At 63.3% G+C, this 27823-nt stretch overlaps 1 protein-coding gene across 3 annotated transcripts; it reads right to left on the reverse strand.

Annotated features, from left to right (window-relative positions):
• Nucleotides 1–1623: 1623 nt before the first annotated feature.
• CAPN15 (calpain 15) lies at nucleotides 1624–26630 on the reverse strand. 3 transcript variants are annotated; one of them, XM_078075035.1, is made up of 13 exons: nucleotides 26390–26629; nucleotides 17170–17465; nucleotides 7765–9238; nucleotides 6722–6930; nucleotides 6461–6644; nucleotides 6161–6384; nucleotides 5223–5348; nucleotides 4994–5150; nucleotides 4446–4603; nucleotides 3821–4053; nucleotides 3558–3724; nucleotides 3296–3474; nucleotides 1624–3220 (listed from the first exon to the last, which is right to left on the reverse strand). In XM_078075035.1, exons 2-13 carry the CDS (start codon nucleotides 17349–17351, stop codon nucleotides 3043–3045), a joined length of 3471 nt encoding a protein of 1156 aa, XP_077931161.1. In that variant the 5' UTR covers nucleotides 17352–17465; nucleotides 26390–26629; the 3' UTR covers nucleotides 1624–3042. The 3 variants fall into 3 exon arrangements, with proteins under 3 accessions (XP_077931161.1, XP_077931163.1, XP_077931162.1); XM_078075036.1 differs by having other exon boundaries at nucleotides 3073–3216; nucleotides 26390–26630; XM_078075037.1 differs by lacking the exon at nucleotides 17170–17465.
• Nucleotides 26631–27823: the final 1193 nt, after the last annotated feature.

Raw genomic sequence — 27823 nt, forward strand, 5'->3', positions numbered from 1 at the left:
GGCCCTGTCAGCCCAGCGCCCACAGCCATGCGGAGGGAGGCGGGAGGCCGCGGCTAATTTGTACACTAAGTGCTTCTGACAGGGATGCCTCACAAGTGAGAACACACCGTCGCCCGCCTGGAGAAGGCCGCCGCGGCCGAGTGGGCAGGGAGGCGGCCTGGACGAGAGGCCGGGAGAGAGGGCCGTGGGCGGCACGGGGCCAAGCCAGCAGGCAGAGAGGGGCAGGAGGGCCCAGGACCAGGAGCCCCAGTGGCCAGAAGGCGGGAGACCTAGCAGGCTGAGGTGGGGGCGGGGGCCCACCAGTGAGGAGGGGGACGGCCCCTGGCCTTGTGCCTGCTCCCCATTTTGGCAGCCCTGGGAGCCAGGTGCCGCCAGTCAGGGCCAAGGGCTTGGCAGGTAAGGTCCCTGCCCCGGCCAGGCTGGCCGGTCCCCCATCCTCTCTCCACACCACCAGCCGCCTCCCCAGGGGCCCCCTGACCCAGGCCAAGCTCCCACCTTGGCCCCTTGCCAGCACCCTCCATGAGCTCCTAGGTCATAACTAAGGGTCTGGTCTATGGGGTCCCCCAACTCCTCCTCGGACAGTGTGTGCCCTTTGGGGCCGGGGACACCTGGCCCCTCGTCCCAGCCTCCGTGCAGTCTCCCTGCTAGAGCCTCCTCCCCTGCATGCGAGGGTTCCAGGGGAGGGGGTGGGCACACGGCCCCCTGCCCCCAGCGGAGACCCCTGCCTGGCCTGGCACAAGGACCGCGGGAAGCCGCTGTTCCCACATCTTGCTTCCTGAGCCTTCCCCGGGAGGGTCGTGGGTCCAGGCTGCCAGGACGCCCCAGGGGTGCCAGGGCCAGCCCCGTGCCAACTCCAGGTGGACGCGCCCCGGCCCCCCCACGGGACGAGGCGCAGTGTGGCCGGTGCAGGGTGCCCGTGAGATGTGCTGTGGCAGCTATCCTGCTGCCCGAGGCCTGCCCGGAGCGCACACTGCTGGTGCCTTTAATTGCTTTCACATTTGATAGGTTGGCCTGTGACAGGCCTCTTACACCCGCCCGAGCACCGGCCTCTGCGGCCCCCCTACGCCGCGCCTCCGTCGGGGGGGCGGGCGGCAGCCGCCGCTGTGCACGCCGCTCCCCGGCCTGCCCCCCACGAGACGGGGATGGTGGGGACGTGGGCTGGCCGGCTGGGGCCAAGGAGGAGTGGACAGCCACCAGCCCGGATGGAAACTTTTCTCCCTGTGCAGCCCCCTCACTCCATCTGCTCCCGCCTAATGACCCTGACAGATTCAGACAGCGCCCCCGCCCCGCCCTCGAGAGCAGATGTCGCACAAGGAGCAACTGTGCACCTGCTGTTCTGCCTGCGTGGGGACCAGTCTGCTGACCACTGCACGGTCTGACCCAAGCCTCTGCCCCGCCCGGACACCCAGTCCTTCAAGGGCGCACGCAAGCGGCAAGCAGGGTGCCCCTAAAGGCTCCTTGTGAGCCTGACCTGGGGCGCTGGCGAGCCACATCCACTGAGGTGCTGCCCTCCCCCCGCCCCGGGGTCAGGCTCGGATGCCCCTCAGCACAGCCCCGGCCTGTGGAGGGGGCGCGGGAGCCCAGGGACCCTGGGAGGGGCGGCAGACAGACCTGGAAGCACCCTTACAAAACAAAACATTTTTATTTGGTCCATTGGAGCCTGAGTCTGGAAACACCCATGGAGAACCATCCTACAGGGATGGGGACTGACAAGTGATAAAATAGTCTCTGTGTCAGAAGAGCTGGCCATATATACAGGGTTAAAAATATTCACAGCTCAGAGTAAAAGGAGGGAATATAAAGGAGGCCCAAAGGGGAGTGGCGTGCTTCCCGATGTTTCTCTAGGTGTAAAAGACCCCCAAGCCCCATAGGGCTGCCCATGGCCTGGGGGCTGCAGGACACTGAGGCCAAGCAGGCCCCCAGGAAGCTGGCCTCAGATGTCCGAGGGCAGACGCAGGACTCTGGCCTGACAGCAGCCTCAAGGGAGGACGGCCGGGTAGCCAGGTGACGGCTCAGCTCCCTGGGCTTCTGAGGTGGGGGAGGAGCTGGGAGGGGCTGCTGGGCCCTACCTCTGCCTAGACAGGGAGGCCCAGGATTGCTGCCGGACCCTGCTTGTCCTGGCAGAGGTCAGGTGGTGCTGAGGACAAACCACCTCACCAAACCGCAGGGTGGGCCTGGGCCTGGCTGGACCCTGACCCACAGCCCCTGGCCTCCAGCCCCTGGGCATGGCTTCTTCGATCCTGGGACGCGCTCCAGGAATTGCATAGTGTCGCCAGAGGGGCCACTGGGACCTCCCCCATCCCCGGCCCTGAGCCCACGGTCGCCAGGCACCTGCCTCCTGGGACACACTGCTGGGGCTCCAGGGACCCCTTCTTGCCTTGTGGGGGCCGGGGGCGGGGAATTGTGCTCTGGGGGCAAGCCAGGGACAGAAGGCTCCTGCTCTCATGTCCCCCAAGGAGGTGGTCCCTGCTCTCATCCTGGGATCCCAGCCTCTGACCCACACAGACGGGGGTGGTCCCTGCTCTCATCCTGGGATCCCAGCCTCTGACCCCCACAGACGAGGGTGGTCCCTGCTCACTGAGGGGTTCTAGCCTCTGATCATCATAGAGGAGATGTTGCTCTTCATCCTGGAGTCCCAGCCTGACCCCTACAAGGGAGAGATCCCTGCTCTCACTCTGGGGTCCTGGCTTTGACCTGCCCAGATGTGGTTCTAGGAGCAGGGCTCTTGGCTGCCTCAGCCAGGCAGGAGGCCCCAGCCCCCAGGGAAAGAGAAGCCTCACCTTGGCCCTGGCCGTCTGAACCCAACCTTGAGGGGGTCGGTCAGAGGGGCTAGCGTACAGGCCCCTGGCGCTAGAGGCGGGTTCGAGGTATTCTGCTTGGCAGCGGGGAGGCCCAGGGCAGGAGGGAGGGGCAGGGAGGAAGGCCTAGGGGGAGCTACTGCAGCTGCTGGCTCCCTGGGCAGGGTCCTGAGATTCTGATTCAAGCGTCCTCTGCTGGGGTCTCCCTCATAAAGTGCGCGTGGGGGCTGGGAAGGTGGAGTGGTCACAGAGGCCGGGGGCCATGCAGGCCAGCGACTTCGGGCGTGAGAGGGGGGCTGTGGGTGCCCCTGGAGGCTGTCCAGTCACTGAGGAAGGCCTGGGCAGCCTTGCGGTGCGCCAGGCGATGGGTGATGGAGAAGCCCGCGTTGCCCTCCAGCTGGGACAGGATCACCAGGACCTGCCTGGGGGAGGGGGCCGGTGAGGGCCAGTGGAAGCGAGGTGGGGGGGGGAGCGGGCGGGGCAGGGGCGGGGCCCACCTGTGCAGGGGGGGCACGCTGTCCTGCGTGCGCAGGCTGCCGCGCGTGGACACCACATTGAAGCTGTCAGAACAGTCACACTGCACGTGCAGGTAGGACTTGGGGTGCCGGTTCTCCACCACCACGATGAGCCCCGCCCAGCCATGCGTCAGGTAGTAGCAGGTCATGCCCTCGCGTCCCTGGCCACACAGAGTGCAGGAGTGGGCTGGGGCGGGGGTTCCTTCCGCGTCCCCCTCCCCCGGGACCCTGCCAGCCGGCCCACCTCGTGCCGCTCGCCCCGGCTCTCGGTGAGCAGAATGATGGCGTCGGCCAGCGTGGTCGGCTGGGCCTCCACGGGCTCCACCATGACCAGCCTCGAGCTGTACACGGCCAGCACGTGGCCGGGTGGCTGCGGAGTGCAGCGCGGGACCCCCGCCGAGGGGCTGGAGGCTGCGGGGGGGGCCAGGGGGCGGGCGTGTGAGTGGGGGGCACGCGCAGACCTCCGTGCGAGCGGGGCGGGGAGTGCAGGTGCGGGTGCGCGGTTACCCTGCGTGTTGGCCGGAGGGCCCGGCGCGGCGGGGCTCCAGTGGTTGAAGGCACAGCACACCACGGCGTACTCGCCGGGCTCCAGCATCACGTCGCAGTTGACGAACTTCTTGACGGCGCGCTTGCTGTGGGCTAGCAGGCGGCCCAGGCTCAGGCGGCCACCGCTGCCGAAGGACGCGCGGAACACCAGGACGCACAGGTCCAGGAGGTGACTGTCCACTGAGTCTGCGCGCCTGTGGCCGGACGCACCGCAGCGGTCAGCGTAGGTGCGGGGCCCGCACGGCCCGGCCCCCTGGAGCTCACCGCCTGCCACGATCCGGGTTCCCATGCGACAGCGCCCCGCTGCGCAGCTCACGGCCCGCCACCATCGGCTCCTCCCCACCCCCGGCCCGCCCCACAGCTCACTATCCTGCCCCCGCCACCGACCCCTGCGGCCCCGCCCCCCGAGGCCCCGCCCCGCCCCCTGGAATTCACCGCCAGCCACCATCAGCTCCCCCGCCCCCGCGGACCCGCCCCGCAGCTTACCATCCTGCCACCACCCCCAGCGCGGCCCCGCCCCTGCAGCTCACCACCCCGCCCCCAGCGGCACCCCCCAGCTCAACGCCCCGCCCCCGTCCCCGCCCACCTGCTGCCCTCCTGGAAGAGGGCGAACTCCAAGGACGCGCGCTCCAGCACCGTGAGAGCAGTGACCCCCACGGGCCCGCTGGCAGAGCTGGGAAAGCAGCCCTGCACACGCGCCTCCTGCCAGTCCGAGTGCACCTTGCAGATGTCCACCGAGTCGAAGTACCTAGTGAGCGAGAGGGCAGCCGCACGGGGCAGCTTTCATCCCAGCTCAGGTACAGGCACTTCCTGTGCCCTCTCCAGTCCCTGTCCCAGGCCACCCTCGGCATCTCCTGGGACCAGTGTCTGGGAAGCCCTGGTCCCGGCTGTTGCCCGTGGACACCACCAGGGGGCACCGGGTCCCAGGCCTGATCCGGGAGGGCAGAGCCCTGGTGGTCCAAGCCCTGCACGCCCACCCACCCTGTGCTGAGCTGGATTCGGAGAGGTACAGGCGGGCTCCCCAGGGCAGGACTCTGCACGCTGGGACAAGGGGAGGCAGCCAGGGCAAAGGTGGCCGGAGCACGGGGATGGCCATGGGGCAGACCCTCCACACCCGCCGCCTGCAGTGTCCAGGTACCTGATGAAGTCGCTGTACTCCATCCAGAAGACACCCTCGCTGCTGCCATGGGGCATGAGCTCACTGCGCAGGTGCCCTGGCCAGTGCGGCCACTCATCTGACCAACTGCCATTCCAGGAGAAGCGGCCCCACGGGTTCCGGAGACGCAGGAGCCTGTGGACCACAGGGCTGACGGCCACGGCCACGCCTGCCACTGCCTCCACCACACACCCACCCGGCCCCTACCTGGAGCCCTGGACGTCTCGGACATCCAGGATGGAGTAGGCGTGGCGGGGACGCAGGCCCAGGCTCTCGTAGGCAGCATCATCCACCTTCATGTTGCCCCCCCCACAGGAGGCACCCATGAGAAACCTGTGTGGGCACAGCAGCCTCAGTGACCGGGAAGGCTCCCTGACTGGGGGCCCCTTAGTAACCAGGAGCCTCTGCTGGCCCTGCCCCCCAGCGGGTGGGGGAATGGGAGGTGGGCAGTGGGGGGGGAGTGAAAGGTAGGGGGCCCCTCCCTGTCTGTGGGGACCCACGTGAGACACATGGGACTCAGGAAGTGCTGGCCCAGTCCCTCCACTGAGGTCCCGAAGCTCAGAGGCCTTGGGCTGGGTGGGGGTCAGGCAGGCCCCGTCCCTTGGAACCCTCCTGAGGCTGGCTGGCCCTGCCAGCTCAGGGCTGTGGCTCTCTGAGGGTGGCGACACTGCCCAGTACCAGCCGAAAGCACAAGGTCTTGCCACTAAGGAGCCATCTCTCCCAGGCTTAAGGTTCTGGGCCCTTCCCACAGACACACTGGCCCGTGTGTGCCAGGTCCTGGAAGGCAAACCCCACTCCCAGCAGGTGCCTCTGTGGGGCTCTCTCCATGCGGCTCCGAGCAGGCGCTGACGGTCATCACAGGCCCAGCTCCGGATGAGGCTCATCACAGGCTCCACCCGGGGTGGTAGGCATGGGGTGCAGGGACAGGCCAACGGGCAGCCACCTCCTGCCTGCCCCCCCCACCACCCGAGCAGGCGGGACCACCGGCCCGGCAGTGAGGGATGCTGGCAACAGTGGGGACGCAGGGTGTGGGTCAGAGGGCACACGCCCTGCTCATCCCACCGTGCCAAGCCCCGGCCTGGCTGTCCCCTCATCTCGCCGCTCCTCCCAACGCCGCTGACCGCCACAGCGCCCGCCCCTCTTACCCAGCCTCCTTAGAACTCAGCATTTTGGCCCAGATGAGGTCAGTGTCAACGGGCTCCTCGCGGGGGTTAGTGGAGCTGACCTGCAGCGCCAGGCTCTCACAGGGAGCACCGGTGAGCGTGGCCAGGCCTTCGATGGCGCGCCCTGCCTGGAGGGCGAAGTAGGAGCCGTGCAGCTTGGCCAGCGCCTTCTCGATGAGGGCCACCCACAGCTGCTTCCGCTGGGCCTATGGGAAGGGCCGGAGTCACGAGGCCTGAGGCTGGCCGGCACCCGGATGCCCGCCCCGCACCCGCCCCCCAAACCTGGGAGAAGAGGAGGAAGCCGGCCTCGTCACAGGGCAGCGTGTCGTCCACGAGCACCGTCGTCCACGTGCCGTCCTTGCAGAGCCGCACCTGGTAGGCGCCCTCAGCACATAGGCTGCGTGTCACCATCACCCGCTCCACCAGGTCAGGCCGCTCGGCCAGCACGGCCAGCGCGCTCAGGAACCTGCACGGAGCCGGGGCCAGACGGTGAGCACCACCACACGGCCTGCCACACGGCCCCTCCGCGGGCGTCCAGCTCACCAGCAGTTCCCCAGCAGCCCCTGCAGGATGTCCGAGGGCCGGAGAGTGCGGAACACGGACCATGGGGCACTGGGGTCCCTGGACACGGAGCAGTTGATCTCGTGGGGCCTCAGCCACTGCCGCACACGCTGCTGGACGCTGTCACCCGCAGGGAAGCCCACCGACTCAGGCCCCGGGGGGAAGCTGTCGTCCACGAAGTTCACGCTGTTCTGCAGGGGCCATGGCCTCATGCTCAGGCTCCACCCAGCTGAGGCCAGACCCACCACCCAGGAGAACACCCGGAAAAGGTTCCACAAGAAAGAGGGTGGGGGTGGGCAGCCTCCTGGACTGGTGTGGAAGGCTTGGCCCCGGCTCGAGTGAGCCACGCCACCCCATGTAGGCATGGGGGACCGCGGCCAACCAGGACACCGCACGCCCCTGGGACACACCGCAGCCCCCAGCCTGGGGGCCACTGGGGTGGTAGGCATGCCGTGCAAGGAACCTGGTGGCTCCCCGTGCTGTGCTGAATGCCCCCGTAAGAGAAGTGGGGACTTGGCTGGGATGCGGCAGCCAAGACACAAGCCCCCAGAAAGCCCCTCCAACTGACTCCGGCGGTAATGCTGCCCTGGACTCAGACCTCCCACACCTCCAAGGGCAGAAGAGGGTGAGGGACTGTCCCAATCGCGTTTCAGCAGGGTCTCCATGGCCAGAGGAAGCACCGGGCCCACCTGCTGGCCTGAAGCCTCCACCCGCATCCCCACTTCCCTGTGGCTTCACCATCGATGGGAAATCACCCCCAAGAAGGGTCAGGAGCACAGACCATGGGGTCATGGACCCCCGTGGGTAAAGAGGAAGGAGGGGCAAGATGCAGGGGATAGGGACCAGGCCGGTGCTCAGAGCCTGGGGAAGCGGTTCCTCCCTCTCCCTGGCCAGAGAAGGGACACCAGGGAAGGACAGAAGGTGCGAATGCCTTGACTGGGGGATAGGGGAAGCACAAAGAGAAGAGGCCCACGGGAAGGGGAGAGCCAGCCCCGGAGCGTGGACACCGTCCTGAGGGCGCTCACCTCCCGGCAGAAGGCCACGATGTTTTCCCAGAGGGCCTTGGCCTCACCCTCGTCTGTCTGCCGCCGCTTCTCCACGTGCATGCTCTCCCTGCGCCTCAGGGGCGCGACGCCCCGGCGCTGGGCCACCAGGAGCTGGGGCGTGTGACAGGCAGCACAGTGCTTGGCCCGGGGTGCGTTGAGCAGAGTGCAGGCAGGGCAGGCCCACTGGCTCGGGCGCTCGGGCGGCACCCCAGGGAAGGGGCAGCTGGCCTTGTGGGCCGAGCAGGGACCAGACTTATCGGCGCTGCAGTCTGGGCAGCGGGCGGGGGGCTCACCATGCTCCTGGAAGCCATGCAGCTTGGAGCAGCCGCACGCCGTGCATCTGGGGGCCGCTGTGGGGTTCTTGAGCGTGCACTTGGCGCACGACCAGGTGGTGAAGTCAGGGCTGGAGGGGCTGGCTGGCTTGAAGCGCACCGTGTCCCCAGCCAGGTCGATGACATCGCTGCTCGGCGCAGCACCACAGGCCTCACAGCGGGCAGGGCTCGAGGGGCCAGGCGCGGGGCAGGAGCCGCACCGCTGCGGTGCCGGGCTGCCCTCGGCGGCCTCCTCCTCCAGCATGCTCAGCCGCTTGCTGGACAGCAGCTCTGCCAGGCGGGAGGTCCCGGCTGCAGTCCGCCCCGGGCCCTGGGGGAGCCCCTTGGAGCCGGCAGAGGGTGAAGGCTGGGTAGCCTCAGGCACCAGTGGCTGCAGCTGGGGGGGGACCTCGCGGCGGCTACGAGGCACCGGGTTGTTCTGCAGGGTGGGCGAGAAGGGGCTGAAGGATGGCGCCCGGGGGGGCTCCTGGTCGGTGGCAGAGGGTGGGTCAGCTTCGGTGCCCTCCCCGGGCTGGGCTGGGGCAGGTATAACGTGGAAGCCAGCGGGGGCCACAACTTCGGGGACCACCAGGGCCTCAGGAGGGATTCTGGGCAGCGAGAGTTTCCGGGGGCCACCACAGGCCGAGCAGGAGTTGGCCACAGGTGTGTTGTGCAGCGTGCAGCGCTGGCAGGCCCAGCCGCTCCCGGGCTCTGCTGCCCGCCCTTCCTCCCCCTGCTCCGGCTCCGCGTCCTCCTCCTCCGCCTCCTCCTGGGGCCGCCCCCGAGCCGGCTCTGCGGACGCCAGCCCCGCTGTCTGCACGGGACCGGCTTCCTCCTTGCAGCTGGCCCTGGGCTCCGCCAGGACCCCGTTGATGACAGGCAGCACGGAGGCACCAGGCACAGACTCTGGGGCAAAGCCACACACCTCACAAGTCTCCTTGCCCAGGAAGTTCCGGAACGTGCAGCGGGCGCAGGGCCATTTCTGCTCCTCCACACTGAGCCTGAGGATGTGGTCGAGGTCAGGCTTGTGCCGGGGGGCCTCGCAGATGGAGCACTGGCGCTGGCCGGCTGGGTTCAGGAAGGTGCAGCGCGCACAGGACCACTCCCCAACCGTGGCCATGGACCCAGGCGAGTGTGTGTGGCTGCAAGGGAAGGTCCCGATCAGTGCAGGCCCAAGGACAAGCGCCCACGTCTCCATCTGGGACAAGGAGCCACAGGATCTTTGCCTTTCTGGGCTCTGACAGACGTCAGGCCCAAGAGGGCAGCGTGTGAGGGGCTCGAGGACTCTGAGGAGTTAGGGGCCCCCAAGGGACCTCACAAGTGTGTCATCAGACCCCTTCTGGAGGGGTGGACCTGTGGGGACAGAGACATGGGGCAGAGCCACACCATCCTAGTGGCCACAGGGCCCTGCTGGGGAGGCAGTCTTTGATCAGTTCCAGGAAAGAGTACAAGTGAACTTCCTCGACAGGATAAAGGGCATCCTCAAAAACCCACAGCAAACATTACATCCAGCGGTGACACACTGCGTGCTTCCCTCCCAAGACCAGGAGCTCAGCACTGCCGGTCAGCACTGTACCAGCGTCCCAGCCAGAGCAATTAGGCAGGGAAAAGGGATAAAAGGCATCCAGTTGGGAAAGGAAGAAGTAAAGCTACCTCTGTTTGCAGACGGCATGATCCTACACATAGAAGTCCCAAGAAGCCACCAAAAAAACTACTAGAGCTAATAAATGAATCCAGGGACATCTTAGGGCATGAGACCGACACAAAACCATCAGCTGTGTTTCTACGCCAGCAACGAACAGCCGAACAGCCCAGAGAAGGGAAGTTAGAACAGTATCACTTCATCTAAAACAATGTAATACCTAGGGATACATTTTAAAAAGGAGAAGAACACTTGTACTCTGAACACTACAAAACATGACTCAAAGAAATCACAGAAGACCTCAATGAACAGACAGACACCCTGTGCTCACAGAGTGAAGACTTAATACAGCTGAGATGACGGTGACACCCAAGTGACCTACAAATTCACAGGTGCAATGCAATCCCCATCAAAATCCCAAATCCCCCCCGCCCCCAGGAATGGAAAAACCTGATTCTGAAATTCATATCAAACTGCAAGGACCCTCCCCCCCTCCGCCAAGTAGTCAAAACAGTCTCAAAAGCGGGAAAATCAAGACAGGTGGTACCGGCACAAGGACAGACTATAAGTCCGCCTATGGTCTGTGTGGCCAGTAGGACAGAACTGAAGAGCCCGGAAATACACCCTCACATATGGTCAAGTCGTTTTATTTTTTATTTTTTTCTTTTAAGTAGGTTCCATGCCCAACATAGGGCTCAAACTCACAACTCCCAAGATTAAGATTCTCACACTCTACTGATTGAGCCAGCCAGGCACCTTTGGTCAAATCATTTTAGGCAATGGTGCCAAGACCACTCTGTGGGGAAAGGGCAGTCTCTTCAACAGATGGTGCTGGGAACGCAGGACCTAAAGCACTAAGGAATGAAGTTGGGCCCTTACCTCACACTGTATTCAAAAATTAACTCAGAATGGATCAGTAACCTAAATGTAGAAGTGAAAACTATAAAACTCTTAGGAAAAAAACCTAAGTAAATTCTGTGACCTCAAGGGGCACCTGGCTGGGTCAGTCGGGGGAGCATGCAAGTCTTGATCTTGGGGTCGTGAGTTCGGGTCCCACTTTGGGTGTGGAAATTACTTGAAAATGAAACCTTTAAAAGAAAAATTCTGGGGTTGCCTGGGTGGCTCAGTCGGTGAAGCATCTGCCTTCAACTCAGGTCATGGTCCCAGGGTCCTGGGATCGAGCCCCTCATCGGGCTCCCTGCTCAGCGGGGAGCCTGCTTGAGATTCTCTCCTCCCTGTGCCTCTGCCCACCCCCTGCTCGTGCGTGCTCTCTCTCTCAAAATAAAATCTTAAAAAAAATTTTTTGTGACCTTGAATTTGACAACGGATTATTAGATGTGACACTAAAAGCACAAGCAAATAAAGGAAAAAAACTAGACTTCATCAAAATGAGGAACTTCCGTGCTTCAAAGGGCACAGATGAAAAAATGATAACTCATAAGAGAAAATATTTACAAATCATGTCCAATAAGAGTCTTGTATCCAGAAAACATAAAGAACTCTTATAACTGAACAACAACAACAAAAACCCTCGTAAAAAAATGGGCAAAGGGCTGGAGCAATCATTTTTCCAGAGGACACACAAGTGGCCATGGAAGCACGTGGAAAGATGCTCAGCATCACCAGCCATCAGGAAAATGCAAACCAAACTCGAGAGATACTACTTCACACCCACTAAGGCTGGCCAGAATCCAAACCGCAGAGGACAGCAGGTACCACAAGGGTGTGGAGAAACGAGAGCCCTCCCCTGCACTGCCTCAGTGCCAACGGTCTAGCAGGCCCTCAGCAAATTAAACAGAGTCACCATCTGACCCCACAATTCCACTCCTGGGTACATACCCCAAAGAACTGAGAATTGGTACCCTAGCAATTGGTACACACACGCACTCAGAGCAGATCTACGCACAACAGTCAAGCAGTGGAAACAACTCAGATGTCCATCAGCGAATAAACAAAGGAAATGTGGAATGTTATTCAGCCACAAAAAATAATGGCATTCTGATACAGGCTACAACATGCTAAGTGAGAGAAGCCAGACACAAAACAGGAGTCCATTTACACGAAATCTTTACAACAGGAGATCCAGAGCCAGTGGGAAGCCCGGTGGTCCCCAGGGCCTGGGAAGAGCTTCATAAGGAACACAGGGTTATGTAGACACCTGGGGACGGGGTAGAGGTGATGGGCGCACAGTGTGAATGTGTGTCAGGCCCTCTGAAATTGTTACTTTATGTCATATGAATTTCATCTCAAAAAGAAAGAAAAAAAAGAAAAAGTGAGAGCTTGACGGGAGGGCCAGGGCATGAGTGGGTGGGGATCACCCCGACTCAGGGCTGCCAGTTGGGTCCCCTAACGCAGTTGCCTATCTGGTCTTTCTGGGGACCCCCGGGCCGGCATCTGACCACAAAAAGCAATCCAACGGTGCTTGAGGCCCACCCACCGGGCACATTCCTGCCGAGCCCAGGGCACAGGTGGGTCAAGGGAGGGACAGGCTGTACTGTGAGGGGTGGGCCCTCTCCACTCACCTGCCCACTGCCCACCCAGACCACCGCAGGCCCACCCTGCCTGGTCCCGCAGCAACACGCAAACCCGTTCTCCCACAGCACGAGCCCGAGGTGTGCTTTGCACCCGGCAGCCCTGTGGGGCTGTAGCAGGGAGCTGCCCAGCCCAGTGAGACCACTGGGGAGGTGGGGCAGGGGGGTGTCCAAGGTCAAAGAAGGTGGCAGAAAGGGTGGGGCCCCCTCTGCTAGCAGCTGGTCCTGAGCAGCCTGTCCCGAATTGCTGGCAACGCGCAGACCTGGGGGACCCTGAGCTCCTCCTAGGATGGGTGCTGCAGGGCGGAAACACGGGACTGTGCGTGCCCCGCCCCACCTGTCCCAGGTCAGATCTGTGCCTCAGCGGATGGGCCTGCAGGGATGGCCATGGGCCCCACATGCCAGGTGAGGCCACAGAGACATGGTCCCCCCAGGTGGCCAGCGAGCCCTGTGGGGGGTGCGTGTGTGTACTTGTCTAGTGCAGGGGGTGCTCCTGACTCCTCCTGCCAGAGACGGGTCAATGTCTGCGGGTGGGACTGGCCCCTTGACCCGCTCCTCAAGGGCTAACCTGGGCGCCAGGCGGTGTCTACACACCAGGACACAGTCTCCTCTGCTGATTGTAGCTGCTCCGCCCAGCATAGAAATCAACTGTTCCTTACAAGGCATGAAGCCTATGCTTCTGATGCCGTGTTGATGCTAAACCCTTTTGGTTCAGGAAGAAAGAAAACTTACCTCTTCAAAAAAAAAAAAAAAATCAAAAAACCTCCCCGAGCAACAGGGTTATTTCCCAGGGCCCAGGGCCAACTCCGTGAAGCCACCTTCCCAGCCTTCGTGGCTGAGGCTCATGAGCTCTCACAGCCTTGCCCAGATGGCCACGGGGTGAGCAGGTGTGGTTGGGCCAGGCCGGGCTCAACACGGGCACTCGGCACCGGGGAGGAGGGCAGGTCAGCTTTGGCCTCGGCTTCTGCGCTACAGAGAGCCTAAGAAATCTTTCTGGGGACCACCGGGCCCTCCCCACACCACCCCCCACTCAGAGAAGGTCCCACAGACACACGTGCACACAAGCTGCTTCCATGCCAGTTCCAGGCTCAGGGGACGCTCGCTCACCCTGCACATCTCCCCTGGCTTGGTCGCAGGGGCCAGCAGAACTAGTCTGACACTTTGCAGACCATCCGCCCATGGGAGGGGTGTCCAGAGAAGAGGCCCAAGCCCCTGTGCCCCGTGCAGGAGAGCCCTCCTAGGACACCCTTGCCCTTGGCTCCAGGGCTCTGGGGGTCCCAGATGCACTGAGCAAGGACAGCCTGGGGAGGGAGGGGGCCCAACTCCTGTTTACCCTCCGAACCCACCAGCTGGCTGATCCATGGCCCGGGCACAGCTGAACATGAGGCACGGTGTCCCCCGGTCCTGGCCAGCACCCGGGGACACTGGTGGGACAGGGTACATGTCACAGCCCTCATCGTGGATAAAGCACATCAGGAAGATTCTGTCTGGGGTTCAGAAACCTTTAAATGGAAATAGTGCCTACAACTCAAATTTTGCCCCGGGGACACAGAGGGCAAACAGAGGCACCCATGGCTAGAATAAGGCTTCTGGGATGCAGCCGTGGCACAGGGGCTCCCAGGACGGGCGGCGGGGTGGTGCTGTGCTCCCTCTCTGACCCCTGCAGCCCACACCTCACTGTCATTGGGCAGCCTGAGAAGTGGCTCCAGGGTCAGTGACTGGGTGACTAGAGGAGCCTGAAATGCGCCCCTGACCTTCACCTCGCTTGGCTCACCTTCTCTGGCTCCACAACCCTGGGGTCACCCCAACATGATGCAGGGCCTGGGCAGAAGCCAAGGGCTCAGGAGAGACTCAGAGAGGCCAGAGCACCCAAGCAGCCTGGGCGGAAGCAATGCCATAGGGAACCCAGAGCCAAGGCAGACTCCTGAGGAAAAGCACTTCCAAACCCCACAACATCACAGACTCCAGCACACAGACTGGGTTGCAGCTTGGGAGGAACCAGCTGCCATGGAAAGAAAGGCCAAGTCAACTGGAAAGTGAGGCAACTGTCCAGAAAACCCCAACACCAAATTCCCGCTGTGCCCTCCGTGATCTGGGAACTGCCAGCACTCTGTTCCAATTCAAAAGGGAGGCTATGGAGTTGCTGTTGGGGCACAGGGTCAAGTCTCCCTAGTACCCAGAACACACGTCTGCAGGAACATGGAAGCTACTGGTCACCACTGCAGGGTGCAACCCAGTCCTGGGGGGATGCCGCTCTTGCCCAGACAGTCGAGAGCAGTAAGTGGTGTCCACACCTAAGGACCTCGGGGCAGCCACCAGAACTGGGCAGGCCATGCCAAAAGGTCTGGATGCCCTGATGGCTGTGGCGGCCTGACCTCTGACCCCTATGGCTCTGAGGTGTGTCTGGGCGCTTTCCTCTGGGGCCACCCTCAGCCAGCCTTGAGTCATGCTCCCCGTTTCTGTGTCCTCATGGGTCGCAGGCGGTGATGCCCATGTGCACTGCTTATGGCTCAGGGTGAGTAGCTCCAGGGCTTAGCAGTGGGTTACGGGGAACCACGCCCACACCTGGCTCTCCCAGCCTCATCAGTGCAAGGGAGTGGTTCCGGCCCAGCGTGCTGGACGTGGAGGCTCTTCCATGAGCGGCGGGGGCTGCTGTGCCTGCTGGTTTCTTCGCAGTGCCTCCTGGTCCCCCGTGCCTGTCAGCGTGCCCATGCCCAGCTGCCCCTCCAGACGGTGGCACTGCACCCCACATGTGTCTGCGTGCGTCCATGCGTGGGGAGGGCCCGTCGGGCTGCCTGTGTGTGGCCACCAGCCTTTCTGCCCCTCACCCTGCCATCTGCCTCGTGCGCCCCCCCCCGCCAGTCTGGATGTCTGTGAACTCCTCAAGGTCATTTGCAGCACCTCCTCCTGCTTCACCTGCTGCTCCCAGTGGCAGACACTGAGTGCCCCTGGGTCTGGCCGGCTGCCGGGGGCGATGGGAAGGAGCCGCCAGCACCCCAGCTTGGAGGAGGAGCCTGGCAGGAGGCCAGGAGAATGAGAAAGTTCGACTTGGCTGGACAGCGTGCGCCAGGATCCCAAGTGAGATGCACGCGTGCCCCTCAGCATCCTCAGGCGCAGTGTGGAGGGAGCTGGCTGGCAAACCCCACGGGATCTACACCTGGCCTGCTGCTCCCTGGGGGCCAGCCCCCAGCCAGGCCCCAATAATTCTACTCCTAGCAATTTATCCTAAGGAAATAAATGGGCATTTGTAAAAAGCGTGTGGACAGATGAAGGCCTGGGAAGATGCAGACCAAGCCATGTGGGGACAGCGCCCCACACCTGCCAGGACAGGGAGGAACAGGAGCCCCCCCATACCATGGTGAAATACGATACCATGGTGCAGCCGCTGTGGAAGGCAGCCTGGCAGTTTCTCAGAAAGTCAGGCAGACTCCAGTAGCTGTCAGCAGGCGCACCCTGCTGTTTTCCCCACCCGAGGGAAAACGAGGCCGCACAAAATCTTGCACATGAATGCTCTCACAGCAGACCAGTTCATAAAAACCAAGAGGAAACAACCATATGTCCGTTACGTGAGGGATGGACACAACAGGATGGGGTCCATCCCTACAACAGGGGATTTACTATTCGGCCATAAAAAGAACGAAGCTCTGGCGCCTGCCACCACGTGGATGGACCGTGAGGGTATTACGCTTGGTCAAAGAGGCCAGGCACACCAGACACTATAGGATTCCACTCATATAACATTTCCAGAAAAGGCACATCTATGGGCAGGAGGCAGGGTGGCTGCCTGGGGAAGGGTGGCGAACAGGCGGGGACCCTGGGAGCCCTGGGGGACACGTGGGTGAGCAACTCCATAAAGACCAAGACCAAAGCCACGCAGCTGCACACTTATGAGGAGTGAATGAGAGCACTGAGTCCCATCGCAGTAGAGCTGTTTGAAAAAGGCACAGACGTCCACTAGTGCATCACCTGTACCACACCGAAGGCGCAGAAGGAACTCCCAACAACCTACATCGCTGGCTCTGGTCGCTCACTGGCCATCAGGCCCCCCGTGCTCCTGCTGTCCCCACGGGCCCTGCTAACTCCTCCAGCACCTCCCAGGAGCCTTATCTGCTGAGGGCTCAGGCCTCGGGTCCAATGCCATCCCAGAAGGGACACCCATCAGGACCCTGCCTGCCATCCAGACACCAGGAAACTGTCCCCAAGTGAGCTGTGTCCACAGGAAGTGACGCCAAGTGCAGCATGGCAGGTGCCTTCGACACAGCGAGAGCCTGTTACCGCGGCCTCCACCCAAGGCTGGAGGAACCGAGTGTCTGTGGAGCAGTGGGTGCTCCTGCCCAGCGAGGCCACGGGGCAGGCTAAAGGCAGGAGTGGGACGTCAGGGCCCAGCACCCCAGACCCGAGCAGTGGGCACGGACAGGGGCTGCCCCACACCAGGCATCCCAGAACTCCCGAGGGGAGGCTCTCCAGCTGATCCAATGGGCAGCTAGGCTGGGAAGCCCGGGTGGAGCCTGGCCACAGCCGCAGTTGGAGGAAGCCGACTCGTGAAGGTCTGCCAGCGTAGCGGCACCACGCACACAGAGGGGCCGGGGGCTGGTGCCCTCCCCTGCACCCCCACCCCAAGCACAAAGCTCCAGAGCAGCTTCGGCACGAGCAGCTGACTGAGCGCGCCATGTAGGCAGGCCACAGCCCACACCACCTGGCTTTGTGGGGAGCGCTGCTGCCCCAGATTTTCTCCACCAGGACCAGAAGAACCCCAGAGCCTCTCAAGTCTTGGGCCCTTTGGGGAGAGCAACTTGCCAAGGATTCTTGGAAACAGGACCCCATCTCTGCAAGCACGGAAGGGGCCACCCGACAGAACAGCACTCCCGCCCCTCGGGCCACCCCCTCCCCACCTTCTTACCTTCGGGCCCGGGGACGCGGGGGCTGGTGCTGCCGGGTGACCAGGGCACCACCCCAGACAGGCCCCCCAGGGCCGCTCCTACACCAGCCGGCTGCTGCAGGGGGCCCGGGGTAAGGCGGTCCCCCGGGGAAGCCGTGGTCCGACTCGGTCTCGGTGGCCAGCGAGGAGGCGGAGCTCCCCATGGCCCCCGCGATGGCGGCCGCGCTGAGACCTGGGCCTGGTCACACGCGGCCCGCAGTGGGCGAGGTGGAGCATGGAGGGAGGACAGCGCCCACGCCGGAGACAGGGCGGCCGGGCTGGTCAATCACACAACAGAAATAAACACAGAGAGAGAATAAAGAGAAACAGGAGAAACAGCATGATTCACAGGAAAGAAGCCCCCAAAAGCCTGGGGGTGGGCTCCCCAGCGCACCAGTGGCCTCAGGGACCAGGCCCCATAGCCGGGGGTCCCAGCAGGGCTGAGGTGCAGAGCTGCAGCTCCTAGCCCGAGGCCCGCCCCACCACCAATGCCCTTGCTCTGCTCCTGAGATCCAACTCCAACCCCTCAACCACCCAGAGGGGTTGGCCACGTGTCCACTTGCTGGTCTTCAAAGGGAGTCAGCCATACCCTTAGTGAGAAAGAAACCACACAATCATGCTTTATTGTAGGAAAAAGGACTGAGAGGCATGTGGCCAAAGGAAATGGAGAAACAAGCAAGTGTGTGCAGCAGAGCCGGGACGGCCTCGCAGGATGGCCTTTGGGAGGAGGGCGCCGAGTGCCCATGCGGCCTGGCAGAGACCCCACGGTGCTCTGAGGCAGGCAGAGTCGCTACCACATCCCTTCTAGAGCCTTCTGGAGGGACAGCCTCCCCAGGCCAGACAGACTCCAGGGCCCAAGAAGAGATGGGTGACTCAGGAACGACCGGGGAGGCGGGCCAAGCCTCTGGCAGGAACGGCCTGCACTCAGGGGAGACCGTCTGACCCCCGACGGGTTGAGCAGGCCTCTTGGCTCGATCCAGATGAGGCAAGTCCCAGTCAGGCTCGGGGCCAAGGAGGACTGGCAGCCTCCTCGGCTCTGGAGGCCAGTGGGGGCCAAGTGACACGGAAGAGGAGGCCAGGGTCGGGAGAAGTCTGGGCCCCCAGACCCGTATGAGTGCCGGCCAGATCAGCTGAGTCCTCTGTGTAGCAAGAGAATCCGCTCAGATGGCCTTTACTCAGAGGACTGGGGACATGCGTGAGACGGAGCAGCCCTGCCCTGACTGGCCTGTTGGCCTCACAGGTCTCCTGCCCCTCAGGCCTCCCCATGGGCACCACCAGAGCCGAGTGGAGGAGGCGGGGGCCCTGTGGCCTGCAAAGCCGACACCATCCCCTCCGCACCTGTGAGGAACGTCTGTCGGTGCCGGCCCACAGACCCGACCGTCGTCTAGCAGCTATGTGAAGAAGGTAAGACGGAGAGATAAAAGGAATCTGGAAGATGCATCTTCTGTAACCCAACACATCCAACGTATCTCCGTGTCAGCGTGAAACTTAGCTACAACCATGTGTGAGCTGCACGACACTCTGTTCTCAGTCGAGATCTCTGGACTCCACCGTGGTCACGCCCCTCTCCTCGTGGGTGAGCCACGTTCGAGGCAGCAGCTGCGCGTGCCAGTGGCTTCCACACTGGGCACGCTCACCAGCGGTCAGTGCCTCACCAGCCAGGGTCACTGCAGACACCTGCCTCTCCCATGGTTCTAGGTCAGACCCCAACAGCCCCTGGGATGCCTGGGCTCCAGTCCACGCAGGAGCCCCTCCCAGGAAAAGCTGGAGCATTTCTGATGCTCCTTTCATAGCCAAATTCTGGGCAGAGGAGGCCTGAGGTGGAACCAGGCCCACTGGAGGTGCCATGGGATGGAACTGCTCGCGCTTGGCTCCAGGGCTGGCATGGTCCTGACAGAGAGCTCTGCCTGTGTCCCCGGGGAGGGCAGAGGGCGAGGTGGGGGGCAGACAGTGTCAGCACCACGTCCATCTGATGCAGGCAGAGCCGAGGGGAAACAGCCCTGAGGCTTAGTGAGGGTGTGGCCCCAGGCTTCCCAGGCGTCCTGCCCAGGTCGGGCGTGCTGCCTGAAGCACATCAAGGACCCACGTGGTCCTCACGAATGCCCTAACCTGGTCTTCAGCGGTGGGGCAGGGAGTGCTCAGGGCTCCTCGCGGCAGAGCATGTGGCCCCTGAGTCCGGCAGCAGCCGTACCCTGTGCCCCAGCTTCCTGACGTATCTTCAGGGAACTCTGACCCTGCAGGCCCTGTCTGGGGCAGGTGGGAGGCCTGTCCAGGGGTAGGCTGCATGGTGGTAGCCCAGCCCCTCCTGGGAGGGCAGAGGCAGCACAGATCCCTGTCCCTGTGGGCTGAAAGGGCAAATGCTCCCCAGAGAGCAGCCGACTCAGGAGGGCCTGTCTGGGGATCTTTGGGGATGACAGCACCCCAACATCTGGGGGTGGTGAGAAGACCTGGGAATAAGACCCCATGAAGGAGTATGCTGGCTGAGCAGGGCTCCCCAGGGGCCACCAGCCCCGTACTACCCTGCGAGTCCCACCTGCACAGGGTGATGTGCGGGAAACTGTGCTGGGCAGGCTGGTCAGTCCCTGGCTCTCACCCTGGCTCCACATCAGAATAACTGGGCACGGGGACGCTCACACACCCTGTTCCCCAGGCCTTGCAACTTGAGACAAAGCTACGTGAGGGCCTCCCACAGGGCAGAGCAAACCCGATCCCTGGTGACAAGCGTCACACGGCCCTCTTCTCCGGCAGGGCCTGCTGGGTGGACAAAGCCCCCCGTGCTGCCTGCCTGCCTCCCCCAGGTGGGAGCATGGGACGTGGGCCAGCCCCGCAGGTGCCAGGGGCGCACCATCCATTGCTCTGTGCATCTCTGCTCATTCAGCAAACACCCATCAGGCCTCCACTGTGTGCCAGGCCCCCAACAACGCTTGAACCCTGCCCACTCAGGGCGTACTGTCTGGCTGCTGTGCCTTAAGAGTGTGATGTAAAACGTATCTCTGGGCAGAAGCCAGAGTGCACACTGTGCTGACACCAGCCTCCTGCATCGTGCAAAGGGGCGGGGGCTCTGCAACATGGCGCCGCAGGGCAAAGCGCCTGTCTGCAGCCCGACGAGCCACACGGCTCTTCCTTGCCCTCATTTGGGAGCTGCTGCCCTAGATTTAAACGGGGCAGTGGCACAGATCTGGCCTCAGGGAACCACGGAGGTGGGGCTGCAGTCCCACCCCCCGAAGGGGTTAACCCTCAGGGGCTGACTGGCCTGTCCCCCAGCCTGGGCTGAGGCAGGTGCCTGGCATGGCACTCCAAGAGGGCAGCAGGGACGATCCACGCAGAGTGAGGAGCACACAAAGGGCCAGGATGGCCCCTCTTTAAGATACCATGTGGGGAGCACCTGGGTTGGTCACGGCAGGCACCCCACCACCCCTCCCCCAGCCCACCTGCCCTTCCCTGCCCCTGCGGGCCCCCTGAGGGGGTGGGGAGTAGGGGTGGAGTGCTGAGGTGCAGGGATGCAGCCAAGTTGTTTCTGCCAAGTGAGAATTTACCTGGGGAAGTAAAGGCCAGGGAGGGGAACGCCATGTAGGCCACACCCCAGGTCCCGATGAAGGATATTTATGGCCCACTCTGTCCCATGCCTGGGGGGCACAAAGAGTTGGTCCCACACTCCTGGGGCCCAAGCCCCGTGTAACAATGGTCTGGGCTCCGCACAGATGTACGCTGCTTGATGACGCCTCTTCCCGTGTGCACACGCCCTGCCCAGCTCCCCCACAAACACATCCGCACTGTGCACACTCCCCATGCCGTGCTAATTCACCCCGGGTGGTGGCGAACTTCATGTCCCAACTCCACAACACCCCTGCCCGGGGCCCAGGGCACGAGTCTTCTTAAATCTCATCAGCGTGCATCTCCCCATCTGACAATAATGGTGCCTTCACGAACTGCAGGAATCCTAATGGGCTGCCTAGAGTCAGGGGCACAGGGGCGGGACAGAGGACAGTGGTCTGCTGGGAGGGCACTCTGTGCCTGAAGGGCCACCCTGCCAAAGCCCAGAATCGCACCCACCAGACACGAGGCCCGTTGCTCGGCACTCTGCCCCGTAGCCTGAGGACAGGAGGCTCCAGCCTGAGTGAAGTCATGCCCGACCACCCTGGGGAGGTCCAGACCGCGACCTCCCTGCCCCCCAGGACTGGCAGGACAGCATCCTCCCTCAGGGTGCAGGATTAGGGATGGGCCATCAGGTATGTGGAGGTTCCTTTGGGGAAGAAACACCAAAGGCGTGGCAGACATGGCCTGGCGAGACACAGCTGCTTTGCAGCTCGCCCTGCAAAGACGGGACGATGGTCTCACACCTCAGACTCAAGGTGGCCAGAGGGAACCAGACGTTGTCAGGGCAGGGGTTCTAAAGAGAGGCCAGGGAACTGTCGCGGGGAGAGGGATTGCCCACACTGCACTCACACCCTGCCACTCTGCGAACAACCTGCAGTCCACACGTACCCACAGCACTCGGGAAAGGGCTCTCCTGGCGCAGCAGACACCAGACCCTCCCCACGCAGAAGGAAGACTCAGCGACAGCAGGCTTGCCAATAGCACCATCCACCTGGAGGGCACTCCCTTTCCTGGAAGGTTCTGGACTCTGGCCCTGGGCCTGCAGACCCACCCCCAGGCTTATCAGCATGAGCCAGAGTCCACTGGAGTGTGTGCCAACCAGGCACCGGTCCAGGTTCTGCCTCCCACCTCCAGACACGGAACGATCCTCGGTCTCCTTGGGCGTGCTCCCATGGTTGGTGGCCAAGGGACTGTGTCCCTTTAGAAGCTGTATCTGTCCCTTACCCAGAGGAGGCTGGAGGCTCCAGAGGAGCCGCGTTGCTCAGCCAGCTCTGCACTGCCTAGTTCAAAACCCCTGACCTCCATTGGCCGGCCAGAGTGGCAGATGGGGCTGTTCAAGATCCTGGGGCCCCAGGGGACAGGGCCTCCCTCAGCCTGGCTCTGCCCACGGTGGGGGTTGCCAGGGAGAGGTACCCAAGTGGGCAGGGTTCCAGGCAAGCAGCCAGGCAGCTATTGAGATCCACCTGGACTCAGATCCCAGAATCACCGGCCACTCTACCCACCAACGGGGCAACCACCGCCCCAAGTCCAGCAGCTTTGCTCTCTGTAGCACATGAGGACCCTGGCGGGGAGGGGCACGCGCACTCCCCTCCGGTCCTTCAGGCCAGAACAAGGGCCCAGGCTCCACCCTGCTGTGGCCTCCTCCCCTGGCTCACTGTTGCCCTCAGGCAAACAGTGAGGCCAGCCACCCCTACCTGCTGGCCCCAAGAAGCGACATCACCACCCTGCTGACCTCGGAGAGCCAGGTCTAGGGACTAAAGCCGTGGGCTCTGAGAGGGTAACCAGCACTTCCTGAGCAAACCTGAAAGGAATTGTGCTCTGTCCCAATCCCTTGCCCTCCTGACCAGGACCTGCTGCCTAAGCACACTACAGGGTGGTGGTCACTCTTGGCATTTCTGGACTCTTCCACGTCTGTCAAGTACTGCATTCCCCACAGGTTCCAGCTGCCAGGGCTGGAATAGCAGTCGGGGCTCCTCGCTGTGCAGCTTACCCCCCGCCCCTGGCTTCCTGGGCACATCGGGGCACCACAGTGGGAGGGGAGCAGACGGGCCTCTCAAACCAGACGCACACTCATGCATGGGGGGCCAGCGCTGCCCACACAGAGGGAACAGGGTCGCTGCACGTCCTTCTGTGTCTGTGGGGTCATACGCCACCTCAGTTGTGCATCACAAAAAAGGAAATTACATTTTCCAAAACAGCGTTTTCAGGGCAACAGGGACATTCTTAGGATTTCAGTTTCCTAGTTCACGAGTTCGATACCATTTAACATCAGATAATATTTTCTACAGAGAAAGAAACGGCACCAGATGTGCATTCTCACTTTAGGTACTTCTGTGTTTCTGTTTGCCAGGTGGCAGCCTGGTGACCTCTGGCCTCACTGGCAGCCCAGATTTCAGGGGGTCATGGGGGCATCTGAGCCTTCAGCTCACCCCAAGGGAGGAAGACGGGCAGTCAGGGAGCCATGGAGCCGTGCGGTCCGGGCCCCATGAGCTCGGGCCTCTCTGCAGCCACCTTTCCAGAACGGCAGGGCTCTAGAACATGCCCCCTCTCCTATTAAACAGAGGGAGGGAAGACCAGGTTAGGGCAGAAGGTCCTGGGATTCAAGGTGAATTTAATTCCAAAGGGCAACTTTTATGAGAAGCGTAGATGTTGAGGGGACGGAGTGCAAGAAGGAACTCGCGCTGCTTCAGGTCTGGGCGGTGACGGCATGGGAGGGGCAGGAAGGGGCAGCCAAGGCCTCCTGTGCACACAGGCACGCGTGACACCACCAGGCAGTAGTGATCCACCTGCTTTCCTCCTGATTCTCTTGCAGCACCGTCCAGGCACATGCCCCAGCCTGGCCACCAGGCAGGTGGGGACAAAGCGCCCCCCAATCGTGGGGAGAAGCAAGAGTGAGCCGGCGTGGAGCAGCTGCTGAGAGTGATGGGGCGCACCAGCACAGAGGCGCTGAGGCCGCTACACGCATGCGTTCCCCTCAGTCTCCTGCGAATCCACGCCTGGTGCCCAAACAAGTCCTTGCAGGGGGACTGAGTCACTGACTTCCCCACCGGCCCCTCCTGGGGTGTCTGTGTTGGGCCAGGACCCCCCTCCGTCCTCCCATAGCCCCCATTCCCCTGCACCTGGCCATCCCTGTCCTGGTGGCACTAATACGGCTGTCTGCAGAACCCCTTCTCAGACCCTTCCCTGGGCTGCTGCCAGGACCCACAAAATGACAGGGTATGGCTGGGCAGGTCTCCAAGCTTAAGAGGTGGAGGCAGCCCAGCCTCACCCCACAGCCTCCCTCCAGCTCAAAGAGGGTGGAAGCCAGCAAGTCCACTCCTCATCCCCCCAAGGCTGCAGGGTGCCATTCTGGACTGCCCTGGGATGATGGGGCTGCCTGCCAGCAAGGAGCTGACAGAGGACGTTCACTGACCACCTCCTCGGGGTGGCTGGGCTGATGCTGAGCAGCACAGAAGCCAGGGACGGGGCCCAAGGGACAGGGTCAGAGCTTGGCACAGGTCTCCTGGTCGTTCTCAGCAGAGCAGGAAGGGAGGAAGGTGGGGGGTCCTGGGTCCACGCCGAGGAGCTCGGCACAGGAGATTAGGGAACAGATACGCTCACAGTCCTGCTCTGGGATACTTCTGGGATACTGGTGCTGAGTAATGGGGTGCAGGGTGCAACCAGAGGGACAGAGCAGCAAGGCGGTGCCAGGAGCAGTCCAGGTGCGGGGGGAGAACAGGAGCAGGTCTGACCCCAGAGCTCGTTCCACACACCCAGGGCCTGAGAGTGTCCTTGCTTGGGGTCTGGGCCCAGGCTTTTAGTCTGATGAAGAAACCCCCAAAGCCACCCAGCGCGTGTCCCCACGCCGACCTGGGCCTCACACTGCAGCCTCACAGTCCGGCACAGAGCGGCAGGATGCTCGTGGATGCGTGTGACCAGTCACCAGTGCTTCCTGGTTTCTGTAGCCATGTTCTTCAAAGAGCCTAGACCGTTCCCATTTAACCATGCCCCCTGCGTTTCCAGCACCGTCTGTGCCTGAGCTGGCGAGTGCAGGTGGCACGCTGAGGGGGGCCCAGGGCTGCTCTGTGCCCAGACTGCAAGACTGTGGGTGGCTACCCCCTCGGGCTCTTCACCCACCGTGGGCCCATGAAAGATAGCTGCAGTTTTCCAGGGATTTTTAGGCCGGAGAATGCTTCTTTCCAACTGCCACACATATATAAGACCCATACAGGAAGCGGTGTGATGAGAAGGCGGTAAAAACGCAGCCTCGTGCATCAGGTCAGAGACCTGCATGTGCAGCCCCCTGTGCCCCTTGGCCTCGGTCTGCTTGTCTGAAAGCAGGGTTTCCCCCGGTGCTAGCCATGACAGGGGCCCGGAGAGCTGGACACAGGCCGTGAGTGCAAGGAGCTTCGGCCAACGTTACCACTGTCAAGCCAGCCATCACCTCTCTGGTGCAGGGCAGAGCACTCAGGACCCGGCCACTGCCTGCTCTCAGAGCCCATGGCCTAGCAGTGCGGTCCCTGAGCCCTGGGCCCAGCAGGGCTTGCACTGGCTCTCAGGAGGTCATGAGGTCACCAGCCAGGCGACTCGGGAGCAGCTTGAGATTTGAGATGCAGAAGGGAAGGGGAGAGAAGTGCCCCTTCTGGGAGCTAAATGATCTGAGAGGAAGTAAGAAGCACCCAACCCAAGGCCAGGCGGAGCCGGCTTCCTGCAAGCTGAGTCCACAGCTCCCCTGCCTGTCTGGGGCCCTCCTTCTTTGAGTTCTCTCTCTCTCTTTTCACATCGGAGTCACTCGGGAGTGGAGGGATGGAATTACCCCCACTCCTCCCCTAGCCCCATCTCTGGGGACAGAAGGGATTCTGGACATGACCTGTGACTCATGCTGCCCTGCATGCCTGGCCCCAGTGCAGGCCCCACTGGGCACCCAGCTCGCTCCTCCGCAGGACCCCAAACTCCCAGGCCTGGTCTCGCAGGGGTCCTGCTGCCTGCTGTCTGCTCACAAACTCCCGCGCAGTAAGGGGGCCGCCCCGAGAGCCACCCAGTCAGGGACACTTGAGCCCACAACGGTCCCCTGGTCAGGACGAGAAGGGGAGGCCAGCAGGAAGAGCCAGGGGCTGCCCAGCAGCCTGGCCACCATTCTCAGGGGCCCCCCTGTAACTCCGCCGCCACCGCAGAGCCAAACCAGAGGAACAGGGAAGAGGAAGTGTGGGGCGGCCGGTGGGCGCCGCCCCCGGGAAGTGCCCGCGGTCCCTCTGTGGGGAGGAATGAGGGGGCAGCGGGGGACAGCGGGGGGCAGCGGGGGGGCACGTCCCGGAACGCAGGCGGGATCAGAACGTGCCTGGACAGTAAGGGCACTCAAGGGCAGGCAGGGGCTGGGGCCGCCTCCGGTGTCCGCTGCACCCCGGGGCTGGTCTCCCAGTGACCCAAATGACCCGGGTCCGCGCCCGCTCCCCTCTCAGCGGCGCCCCCAGCCCAGCCCGGGCTGCGGCCAAAGCTCGGGGGGCGCCGGTGCGGTGGAGGTGGGGGGCAGCCCCCGGCGGCGAGACGCGCTGCCCGCCGGGCCCGTGCTCCGGCGGGGGTCCAGGCCGCGCCCCCGGCCCAGCCCGGCCCTGCCGGCCGGACTCACCTCCGCAACCTGGCGGCGCCTCCTCAGTCCCCGCGGCCCGGGCGGCGCGGCCCCGGGCCTGCTCGCCTGCGCCGGCCGGTCCACAACTTCTGGCGCCGGCCTCCCGCTCTGAGTGGCGGAGCTGCAGCGCGCCCGGCCCGGCCGGCCCCGACCCGGCCCGCGTCCGGCGCCCGCGCTACGCCGCCTCCGTAGCGTAGCGCCTGGCCGGGGCCCCGCGGCTACGGCGCGCCTGAGGCGCACACGGCGCTGTGAATCGCGCGCGCGGACTACCGCTCCCACAGGGCCGCGCGACGCCGCCAGGCCGGAAGCTCGGGGTGGTGCCCGGCGCGCGATGCGGACCGGGAGTTGTAGTCCTCGGGTGTCTGCCAACTGCCGCAGCGATCGGCTCCCTCCAGAGGCCCGCCGACTTCCCGGGCCGCCCCGCCCACCAGCACCGCTGGAGATGGCCGAACCCCGGGGCCCGGGCGGCGCCGCGTGTCGGGTGTGGCTCCGAGTGGCGAAAGGGATGCTTCGAGGACAGAACTGCGACTACTACTCCCAGAATAGCCTGCGCGGGAGGAAGGGGCGGGTCTTCCAGACCGCCCAGTCTCTGCGCTTCCGGCCCCCCTTCGCAGGCAGAGGTGCGAGGCTCTGGCCGGTTCTCCCGGCTGCCTGGACAAGACCCCGACTCTGCCCTGGCCCCCCGTGTCCACGCGGCCCGCAGACCTCCGTAGCGCCCTGCCTGGGTCTCCTGAGCCCCCCTTGCCTCCCGCCTTCCAGCTGCCCCAGACCCTCTCTGCCCTTCTTCAAGGCTTCGTGGTCCACAGCTCCAGTTTTGGTGGGACCGACCTGGGTGGAGACGAGGCCTTGGCACTCACAGCGGGACGCGGTCACATTACTTCTGTGGGCCTCGGTGTCCTCCTCGGTAAAAGAGGACGAAATGAGATACCATCCACGGAGCGCTCAGCCCGGCGCCCGGCAGGAAGACCCCTAAACCTGGGAAGGCGGTGTTGCTCCGCCGGGGCCTCTGAACAGGAACCCTCCCTCGCCAAATTCACAGAAGAGCCTCCTAGGTCCAGTGTCTCCCGTTAGGTTCCCTTTGGGCAGCTTGAGGTCACTCACAACCAGCAGTCACGAAACTGGAGGCCCCTCTGCAGCAGGACATGCAGGAAGGCGGTTTATCAGATGCAAGTGAAGCACAGGGAGGCTGTAGAGCGGGAAGAGGGGAGGCATTCTGGGGCACTTGGGGAGCCTGGGGAGGCACTGGTCATGCAGGAGACCCGGAAGCAAGGCATGTCAGCTAAGAGGGATTCAGGGAGAGTGGCTGTCGCCCAATTCTCCCTCCAGACTGGGTCATGTCTGTTCCAGTGCCCAGAAAGTCAGCTAACCTCAGTAGGACCTACGGGGACAGGGCTCAGTGCTCCCGGGAGACCAAACCCCAGGAAAACCTGTTTC

The sequence above is a fragment of the Halichoerus grypus genome, chromosome 6 (assembly GCF_964656455.1).
Source record: "Halichoerus grypus chromosome 6, mHalGry1.hap1.1, whole genome shotgun sequence".
In the NCBI taxonomy this organism is placed as follows: domain Eukaryota; kingdom Metazoa; phylum Chordata; class Mammalia; order Carnivora; family Phocidae; genus Halichoerus; species Halichoerus grypus.